Source organism: Brachyistius frenatus, unplaced genomic scaffold, assembly GCF_029030835.1.
Source record: "Brachyistius frenatus isolate BFR_SWC_R1_liver_20210118 unplaced genomic scaffold, ASM2903083v1 Contig_42, whole genome shotgun sequence".
Lineage (NCBI taxonomy): Eukaryota > Metazoa > Chordata > Actinopteri > Embiotocidae > Brachyistius > Brachyistius frenatus.
In genome coordinates, this window is record NW_027210641.1 from 1,797,535 (window position 1) to 1,808,476 (window position 10,942).

The 10,942-nt window shown below is 41.1% G+C and overlaps 1 protein-coding gene across 3 annotated transcripts; it reads right to left on the reverse strand.

Annotated features, from left to right (window-relative positions):
- Positions 1-739: 739 nt before the first annotated feature.
- Positions 740-9,950, reverse strand: sp3a (sp3a transcription factor). 3 transcript variants are annotated; one of them, XM_069702585.1, is made up of 7 exons: positions 9,789-9,950; positions 9,277-9,374; positions 8,239-8,325; positions 5,721-6,933; positions 4,182-4,368; positions 3,874-4,070; positions 740-2,935 (listed from the first exon to the last, which is right to left on the reverse strand). In XM_069702585.1, exons 1-7 carry the CDS (start codon positions 9,793-9,795, stop codon positions 2,643-2,645), a joined length of 2,082 nt encoding a protein of 693 aa, XP_069558686.1. In that variant the 5' UTR covers positions 9,796-9,950; the 3' UTR covers positions 740-2,642. The 3 variants fall into 3 exon arrangements, with proteins under 3 accessions (XP_069558686.1, XP_069558685.1, XP_069558687.1); XM_069702584.1 differs by having other exon boundaries at positions 8,239-8,334; XM_069702586.1 differs by lacking the exon at positions 8,239-8,325.
- Positions 9,951-10,942: the final 992 nt, after the last annotated feature.

Here is a 10,942-nt window from a genome sequence, read left to right on the forward strand (position 1 = left end):
GCTTTTATAGACTGCCGTTTTAATTATGTTCGCTGGCACTAAAACCAGGTAGGCTATAATACATTTTTAACTCCCTCATGCTGCAGTCTTGAGTCTAATATTAAAGGAAAAAATAGCGGCGGTACCTAATTAGTAAAATGTCCTATTTAGTGAAAGAGGTAAAGAATGTGATGCAGCATGTGTGTGCTGCTGTGAGCTGACAATATCAAATTCATCTATCAAAATATGAATAACTGTTTTTGGTAAATGATAGGGATAGGAAACTGTGTGCACATTTTGGAGTCAGAAACAAGAGCAGCATATTTAAAAGGCTTTCATGATAATTCACTCAGATCCACATGAATCCAGGTCATAAAATCAGGCTCTGCTCCCTCTCATGCCTCTCTGGGGTTTGTTCAAAGTCATGAGACGGTACTTTGTTCTCCAGCAGCAGAATATGTTCCTGACATTTCTGTGTGACATTAACTTGTGGCTAATTGAGGGTCTGCACCTGCTGTTGGCCTCAGCGACTTCTGTCTTCGTCTTAGCGGCAGCACGGGGAAGGTCAAGGGGTCAAACATACCTCTCCTCCTGCTCCCTTGGCTGCAGTGACATCTACTGGACTACTAACCCCAGACTGTGAGCCGTGCAGGGGGAAGGAACCTCGGGGCTGGTTGACATGTCCTCGAAATAATACAAATAAAAAAAATAAAAAAAGAGACATGCAAAAAAAAAAAAGCTTTCAAGAAAAATTTGAAACTCACATTTAGTCATTTTAGTAAGAAAATCAAACTGCCCTCAGAGAGCAGGACATGGTACAACTGGGATACATAAAAAAAAGAAAAGAAAAAGAAATTTAAAATAAAGCAAAAATGACATTCAAGTGTAACAGAAAGATTTATATTGATGTTATATTGACATATTTATACAGAAGATTGGAGTGAGGATTAACCTTCAGTGTTAAATACAGATTATGAAAACGCTGAATGTTTCAGCTGAATCTCCTGAAGAAGACCGAGTGTCCATGGGAGGAAAACTGATCACATTACATATTTTTCATTGTCTCAAAAAGAGAAAAAAGAAAAAAAAATGCCACCAGTAAATTCACTGTTCAGTGTGTACGTGTATTTAACAGTTTGGGAAGAGAGTTGGGGGTCAGATATGAGATAAACAACGTAACATGGAAGAGGGGAATGTAACATACAGTCGAGGAAAAACAACACGGCGACGGAAACTGTACATTTACTGAGAATGGGTATAATGGAGAGTTTCCTGGGAGTTACAAAACATTTTTATACAAAAGGATGAACCACGAGATTAAAGTGATGAGAACAGTGCTGTTAAAAAGAGTACCACTTTCAGCAATACACAGATTTGTTTTTTTGTACTGTGTGATAGGACTGACGGACTAGTGAAGAAATGCAAAGCTGTTTCCAAAATAAAAAAATAAAAATTGACATTTGATAAGCAAAAGGTAACATGATGACAGCTTAATTCACCTCAGCTTTTCATACATCAAAAACACATTTCTTCTCAACATCCCACCATGGCCCGAGAAGCTACAGGGGTGATTTACTCTACTTATATCACACAGTCACGAGTCACCCTGAGTTTGACGTCAAATTTGGCAATTACCTCCAAAAAAATGGCTTGTTTTTCTTTATATCACAACACAATTTCTTTTGTTTTGAAAGTCCTCCAAAAAGGTTTTACAAAAACACATTTGAATTACATATAATGGAGCCGTTTGAAACATTTTGGACCTTTAATATCACAAATGCATTGTCTATGTAAAGCCCAATATAAATAGCTGTTCAGTCAAAATACTTAAAAAGCAAATAATGTGTATCATATCAACAGTATATGTTCAAGAGGAATTACAATACAAAATTTTGATTGTTTTTCAGTTTCACCTGCAAAATGTGAGTGCAAGCAAATTCATTAAAAAAAAATGGAGGAAGGAGGGCTTTGCAAGCAGACTGACAGCAAGGAAACAATAATGCATAATATTAAAAATAATAACACACATTACATAAGAAAATGTGCATGGACATAAACTAACTTTACTTCAAGCTGGATAGAAATTTGCTCTGCTGTGAGATTTAGTCTTTGCCCAAAGGAATATGGAACAAATCTAGCTTGCCACGGACATCATCAAAATATACCGTCAATGTAAAGGAAAAAAAAAAAAAAAAATTGCTCAACTTACCAATAATTTTTCATGAAAAAAAACACATTATTAACAAATACGTAGATTTAAAACAAACTGGAATCCTACGTTTCCAAATACACAATATTGTACAAAATAAGGCATTTCCTTGTGTGTTTACTGCAATGTCTTTTTCCACCTTAATCTTTTAGTCGCCACTTGGTTGTTTTTCCTCAGTAAAAACTGAGGACTTGGACTATTTCTGTTAAAATATATATATATATATGTTTATATATATATATATACGTATATATATATAAATATATATATATACGTATATATATAAATATATATATATACGTATATATATATATATATATATATATATATATATATATATATATATACACATATATATTTATAATTTTAATTTTTCCTTCAAAACTTGAATAAAAATGCAGGTAGGAGTACACAGTATGTGAGAGGTTGCAGAAGTTCATAAGTGGAGTGTAAATCACTCCATGACTTCACTGGCCGCTACCGTGGTGACGAGCTGGAGAGGGATCTCCGCGTTGGCCAGGATGTCCTGGGCGTTGCTGGAGCCCTGCTGGATGTTGGTGAGGATGAGGGTGGTCCCGCCCGCCGTGGTGATGATACTGTCGGAGGACCCCGCGGATTCCATCGAGGCCACCACGGCGCTGCCAGAGTTCACGCCTTTTTTGTTCTGATGGGTTTTAATGTGCTTCGCCAGGTGGTCGCTCCGCATGAAGCGCTTGGAACATTCTGGGCAGACAAACTTCTTCTCTCCTGCCGGAAAGAAAATGTAGTTTGAAAGATGGGAGTTTGTGACTCTGAATACATTTGGAGAGGCGTGAACACGCCACCTATAAGCAGACAGAAGTCTAAAAAAGTGGCAGGCAAAGTGTCAATATGATTGACCCATGAATAAATACAACATTAAACAACGAAAGGCAGAAATGTCACTGACATCCCTGTTGTTAGAAGAGTTTTACTGTGTATGCAGTATGACCCCATGCCAATCTGTTACTGACAAAAATGACAAATTGATGCTATAAAACTGATTACAATTATGACCAATTAGAAGCCTCGAATTATTGAAAGTTAACCGTGAATGCAAACCGTTTCATATCTTGCAGCTGACAGCGTAATGAAATGCTGCTTTAGCTCGTCTTGTCAAAGCCCTCACTGTCAATCATACGGCCAGCTAACGCCACAGCATTGTGACCAAGCGCTAATATATTTTTCAAAAGGTCTGTCCCGGCGTTAAGTGTCATCACATTATGTATTTCTCACGCTACCGACTGCATTTGCAGGGCCATCATCTTTTCTACTTGTTGATGTTCCACCCATGGATAACGGTCGTCAGGCCGTGTCTAGGCTGAGCAGAGAATCATGGGAAATAAATAAAAACCAAAGCTAAACTTGTGAAAGCTGCAGCTCGCGACCGATTGTGATGTTTTTCTTGTTCAATCTGGTGTTAAAATATCCTCCAAACTGGACTGTGGAACAAATCGCTCATTCCAAGCATGAAAATCACCAAGTCCGTGAAACTAAATACGGTTTTCAACCCTCACCTGACTTCTAACATGGAAATCCAGAGGGGTAGAAACGCTGTTATTTCCTACATGACTCACACTTTGCGGGGCACAAATTAACACATTTGACTGATTTTATGGATGTTTTCCTGATATGCAAAAAAAAGAAAAAGAAAAAAAAAGGGGCACCTGTGTGTGTTCTCCGGTGTCTCTGCAGCTCATCGCTGCGTGTGAACCTTTTTCCACAGAACATCCAGCTGCAAACAAAAGGGCGCTCCCCTGAATGCCAGCGCAGGTGCGCTCGCAGGTGCGACGTCTTTCCGTATACTTTCCCACAGCCCGCGATGTGGCAGATGTGCTGCTTCTTCTTGCCCATGCTGGATCCTCTGAGAAACACAGTTATGGACATTTAAGGTCCTGATATGTGTTTTGTTTTTTTCCCCTGTACAGATTGGAGAGGTGGTGGTGGTGATGGTGGTAAAAGCCGGTTTGCTCACCTTCCGCCTGACTCTTTGCAGTTAGGGCATGTACATGCCACTCTGCGCAGCCTCTTGCCCTCCTGGCCCAGCTGGTCCTCCTCATCCACCAGTCGGACCCGCAGGTGGGACAGATCGCTCGTGTTCAGTGTGGAGTCGCTGCTCAGCTGCCACTCTCCAGAGTCGGGCTCTTCCTTGATCTGAATATCTGAAATGAATGTGTATGTTAATCTCAACACAAGCTTCACTGTTTAACTCGCCACAAAGCCTGAAGAGTGACAGCTGCTTTGTAACTGTGCGTGACTGACAGCATGGCAGCAAATTTCACAAGTTCAACTCCACGGTGATGAAATAATTACTTGATTGACAGAAAATATATCAATGACAATTCTGATAATTAATTAAGCGTACCCTGTGGACTTTGTGGCCCACATGAGTGGCAGAAAATGGATCGATGGACTTTGCTACATTCAAAATTCCAAAATCACAATGTTTTGACAGCTATAATTACATAAAAATGAAACACAAAGTGGGTTTAAGGACACGAACAATGTGTTGTGTTGAGATGCATGTGGGAAAACTACGTTTACAGTGAAAACTCGACATGTTTAGATAAATTACCAACTAAAAACAATAGAGTCATTACTGGCAACAGCTTTAAAAACACGAGGGCTTCCTTAATTTTCTCTATTACATACGAATAAACTCAGAAACTTGTTCTTTGAAAGTTAGACATGCAAAATGAGCAACTGTGGATGTGAATTTGTGATTATTTTGCAGACTAAAGCTCAGACAGTTTGACATTAATAACATTAGGTATCCTTCAGCTCTGAGTGTCTCTGAAACCCACGACAATGTGACAGATAGCCAACATGCACAATTTTAGGATCTTGAAACCGAAGCAACTAAATGGAGTTAAGCCATCGTTAATTTCAACATTTACATGTGTGCTTTCATGCAGTGACATGTCAACATGTCTTCAGCTGAAAAGACCTATTAACTGATCCTATTGGGAAAAGGTTTCATTAATGAATCCCCATCAGTGTGACGGTGGAAAGTCTACTTTGAGCACAAAAAACTAATTTCCATTGACCTTCATTGCATCAGTGTAAGTAATTCAGTACATTGTGGCAATTTAAAAGGAATTTTCTTGCCTTTTGAAAGACAAAGAGATGAAATTTTTAAGTAAAAATACAAGAAACTAAATATTAAGAACACAAGCACATAATTGTGGGATGTAAAATAATCACTTGGCCCTGTACACACTCACAGGTATTACCATTTTTTTTCTCGCTGATTAGACCTCTTGTCATAGGTGGGAGGAGCTAACACATTTCTGAGAACAGTACAGGTGTAATTTGTCCCACTCGAAAAAGGTGCAACTGAGCTAACAGGAGAGTCATAGAGGTGTCACTCAAGCCAAGTCTGCAGACGCCCACACAGTCCTGAGAAGAGGGCAAAGCAGTCCAAATATTCACCTGAGTTTATCACTGGTGGGCAGTGTGTTCACGAAGAGTTTCTTCTGGCGTGTGATCGTCTGATAATAAAAAGATACTGTACCTCCAAGTGTGTCCATGTCTCCTTCCTGTTGGGCCACGGAGTTGACCGTCACCGTCTGCAGGTTGGGGATCTGCCCTGTGCTGATACTGCCCAGCGACAGCGTCTGGACCGGTGCCAGAGTTATCTGCTGGGGTGGTGTGGTGGGCAGCTGGAGGTTCTGCAGGTTCTGCACTCCTTGCACCTGAAAGGTCTGCCACTGTATCTGACCTGACGGCGTGACGGTCTGAGCTTGGATGATGAAGGTTCCTGGGTTGATGAGTTGCACGTTTTGCAGACCCTGCCCGCACGTCGCCACCGACTGGACCATCTGACCGTTGCTGGTCTGAACAGGCACCTGCTGCAGCTGGAGGATGGGCTGAGCCGAGGACACCTGCACGTGCTGCTCCTGATTCTGCTGGATGAAACCTTCATGGAGACCAGAACTCGAGTTAACCTGCTCTGCAGCCACTGATGCACCTGATTCGCTTGCTGGAACCTGTAGCTGAGAGGAAGACGTTGGCACAAATATCTCAGGATTTGCATTTGAGTCATTCACTGGTAGTGTCTGTGAGATGTGATCATCTGTCTTAGCCAGACTCTCTGAGCCATCCACAGGCTGACTCGCCATAATTAGCTGGCCATCAGCAGTGACCCCTGTTGCTATAGTCTGAGCACCAGACAGGCCGAGGGATTCCAAGTCCACGCTGTTAATAGGAACAAAGGTAATGTTCCCGGGCAAACCCACAGGCACATTAGTAACAACCTGGCCCTGGTTGTTAAAGGTGGAGCTGCCAATAGAAACCCCCTGGATCTGCTGGACATTACCAGTCTGTGATATGAGGTTCTGGTTGTTATTAAGGATGTTTGCAGTCGATGTCACACAGAGACTCTGGCTCCCATCGGGTAAGATCTGAATCTGCCCCGTGGCATCATGAGTCAGAGTTGGTCCTTCCACGCCGGACGTGGAGAAGCTCAGCTGTCCATCTGCTGTCTGAATCTGAGGAATTACTTGGTATTGAATGTTAGGCACTGAATTGGCAGAGTCGTCCGTTCCCGACGTCACAAAGATTGACTGACTCTGTAGGTTCTGGAGAGGAAGAACATACTGTCCGTTTGATGTTAATATTCCTTGACTTTGAATCTGTATTATTCCAGAGTCATCCTTCACTGCTGTTGTGGGTGTTAACAGTTCCCATTTGTCAGTCCCAGTGAGCTGCGTAGATGGGTTTGATGTCTAAGAAGGAAAATAAGTGACATTAAAAAATGATTAAGCACCTATTCATAATGAATTAGCTTATGCAATGCAAAACTCTCACTTCAGACATCTTTTGTACAAGTTTGTAGAGACCATCATTTTGAAGATAATCAGAAATATGGTGGCAAAAGGGAATTTTTATGAAAGATTCTTCGCGTAAGTAAAACCAAGGGAGAGTTTTGTTTCACCTGTATGTCGCCGCTCTCACAGACAACAGTGTTCATTCAGTTGTTTGATCCACAGCAGCGTTTTCAACAGTCAAAATGAACCGGAGCAAACACAGTTGAGTTTGTAACAATTCTATAGAAATACATCAAGCAGGTGCTGCGTGAAAACAGCCTGACAGGGTTTCTTACTACTTTTAGCATTTTTGAAGAAATATACTCTGAATAAATCCATAAATTGGGACCAATTGGAAATTGAACTGAAACAAAGCCAAATAACATTTTCCTATAAAAAAATATGAAAACCAAAAACTGCAGCTTTACTGGCAGCACATGAGACACTATGATCTGTTCTTTTTCTCCTTTTAAAGACATAATGTAGTTTAAGCTCACACTGAAATGTTGATATCCCAAAATCTTCTAGGATAAAACATAACTGAGCAACAACAAATACACATACTGGCCTGAAGACTTCATGTTAAAAAAAAAAAACCGTGTATAAATGAATCGACATTCCAATAATAATAATGTCTTAAAAATTAGAATAACAAGATCTTACAATCCTGATTCTGCGGCAACTAAAAGACATATGCTCACAGCTGTAGGTGACCAATCTTATCAATAAGCACAAAGGCTTACAAGTTTACATCTTGACCTATATTGACTTATCTTGAGCTTTAACAGATCCTCATTGTTCCTGATATACTTGTGCTGCACAGTTGTTGTTAATGTTTTATCAGAGTGAATAACAGATGAAGAATCTGTCTAAACCACATAACATATGGCAGACCCGGTTACACTGCTCTTCCAGTAATTGTATTTGTATTCAACCTGTCCAGTATAAAGGCTGCCTGGTTTAGCCTCAGTAAACATAGTTTATTAAGGACCTGTTATGTGCCCAGAAGGATATAAATACCCTTTTCTGAGTCTGTCTTAGTATATAAATGTTCCAGTTGTGGCGATGGGATTTCCTCCTGCTTTAATGCCCAAATGTATTGGCTATAAGTCTATCAAACAAATACACACTTACCCACATTCCTACCACCTGTTTTGCTCATCTGTGATTGAAAGCTTGACTTCTGCTAAAACTGTACCAGACGTAACAGAGGTGCCGACTTACCACATCAGCGGCAGCACCTCTGTCCACCTCTGACGATGGTGACCCAACCTTAGTGCAGGTCGTTGCTAGCAGGTCGAGGGGTGACGCCTGAGTGTCCTACCCACCACGGGCAAGTTTAAAAGGAAGAAAGTGGGCGGCCATTAGTCCGGGCCACACAGGCAGCGTGACTCATTGCTCAGGAGTGAAGACTGGAAGCGTGAAAGTTAAAAGGTAGTGGTGGGATGTACAACTTTTATTCAAGTACTGTACTTAAGTTCAAGTTTAAGGTATTTGTACTTTACCCGAGTACACTTCTACTCCATTCAATTTACGACATTTGTCTACCAGCTCTACTTACCAGTTACTTTTAAGACAGCTGTTTTTCTGTCTAAGTGACGACCACGTATACAATTAGAATTTATTTTGATAAACCGAAGGACTGTATTATCTACAAATCTCTAAATTACATTAAATCGCATTTGGATTTGTTGTAAAATGAAGAGTTTCTTTGAGCTAATTGACTTTTGTGGAGATGCAAACTTCATTAACGTCGATTAAACTCAACAGAACGATTAAAATAAGCAAAACCTTTAATAAGTACCGTAGTAACACGCTTTGATGTATCAGTAATATCAGTCCTGAAACATCATTAGGACAGACATAGTGTGTACTTGTGCAGTAAGTACGCTTTGCTGATACGACTCGAGTACTTTTACTTTGAATGCAGTACTTCTACGTGTTGGGGAGTATTTTCAAAGTGTGGCACGAGTACTTTTACTGAAGTAAAGGACCTGAATACTTCTGTCCACCGCCGGTTAAAGACTCGTTGAGCCCCTCAGGTCTGTCACCTGAACCCCAACATGGGAGGAGGCGTGTGGAGGAGACACCGGGAGGACACCGGGGGGACACCGGGAGGACACCGGGGAGATACCGGGGGGACACCGGGGGGGGGACACCGGGACACTGGGAGGACACCGGGAGGACACCGGGGGATACCGGGAGGACACCGGGAGGACACCGGGGACACACCGGGAGGACACCGGGAGGACAGGTTCTTACCTGACTGCCGACGCCGTCCCCCTGCTGCAGAAAGCCGCTCTGACTGCTGTCCACGTCCAAAGCAGCCATATCATGTGGTTTTATCGGCTGTTCTGGAGCTGAAGAGGAAAAAAACAAAACACAAACAAAAAAAAGCACAAGTTATAATTCATCTGAAAGTAGCAGCGGTGGCTACCGTTAGCTAAACAAACCTCACGCAATGATCGCATCCGTCGCGCTCTTGTGACACAAGTGAACCAGCTCACAATAAAAACCCAACATCGGTCCAAACAGCGCTGACCTCCGTAAAGATGAGAAAGTATTCACGATAAGAGAGCTGCCTGAAACGAGCTAATTCAGTTAGCTGAAAGCTAACGAGCGCAGCCTTAGCCACCGCTGCTAACTTAGCCGGCGCTGATTAGCAATATCACCGCCCAATAAGCCTGTTAGCCTGCTAGCGAGCTAATTTAGCCAGAGGATGCCCGAGATAGCTTGTTAGCATACGTGGGTGAAGAATAATGGATTTTACAAACCAGTCATTGCGCGACTTCTCGTGAAACGGAAGGTCCTGATAGTCACAAGCCGCCGGACATGATCAGCTGATCACACTGATTGTATCCGCTTAGAAATTGATGATAACTGTCAGATTTGTTTCTATTTTGATTGACGGGCGGTAGGTAACACAAAGGGTGGGGCCTCCACTGTTGACTGGGAGTATGTGCGTCACATACAGGAAATCCCGCCGTTCTGCACGAAGCTGATTGGTTGATCGGTTTTCACACTGTGTTGTTATTTGTCAGTCGACGTGTCAATCATCCTTTGTTGAAATTGTTCCTGTTTATTATGCATTTTCGAGGTTACAGTGTTGATGGCAGTGAGGATTGTAGTCCCAAAAGAAGCATCGATATCCTTGCTTAAGTTAAAGTACTAATGCAGAAAAATACTCCATTACAAGTACAAATCCGGCATTAAAACTCATTAGAAAACCCGTATTAGCAGCAAAATGTAGTTAAAGCCTATTACAATAAAAGTATTGGTTTGGTGCCTCTGACTGATAATGACATATTAGATTAATGATACTGAAGGATCAGTGCGCCGGCAGCATGTTAATGTAGTTGCTGCTAGTTTGAACTACTTTATATCCAGTTTTATAAACAGGGATAAACCTAAAGGGGTCGTCAGATAATTACTGCGAGAGGTAAGAAGAAAAAGAAAAGTTCTGATTCACGAATCTGTTTTTGGACTTTTTACTGTATTATTTGATGTCATTGGATCATTTGACCATTTATTTAAATGAAACCAAGTTTAGAGAGATAAATCACTATTTGGTGGAGCTGTTATCAACTCAGACATCTGAAATGTGACTTGACGACACCGTTTTTTTTTTTTTTATATATAAGACACCAGAAAACAAACAGGCTGGAACCCACTGGATTCATCTTTAACAAAATGTATTTTAAAAGCTTGTTATATTATCCATTGTGTCATCTTAGTAACTAGAGGTGTCAAATAATTGTAGTGGAGTGTAAGTATAAATTAGCATAAAATGGAAATACATTTATGACATACAAGAACCTTAAGAATTGTACTTAAGTACATAATTTACATAAGTGTACTTTGTTACTTCCCCTCATTGGTAACATAGCAATCAAAGAAGTGCAATCAAAACACATTCATGCTTTACTGT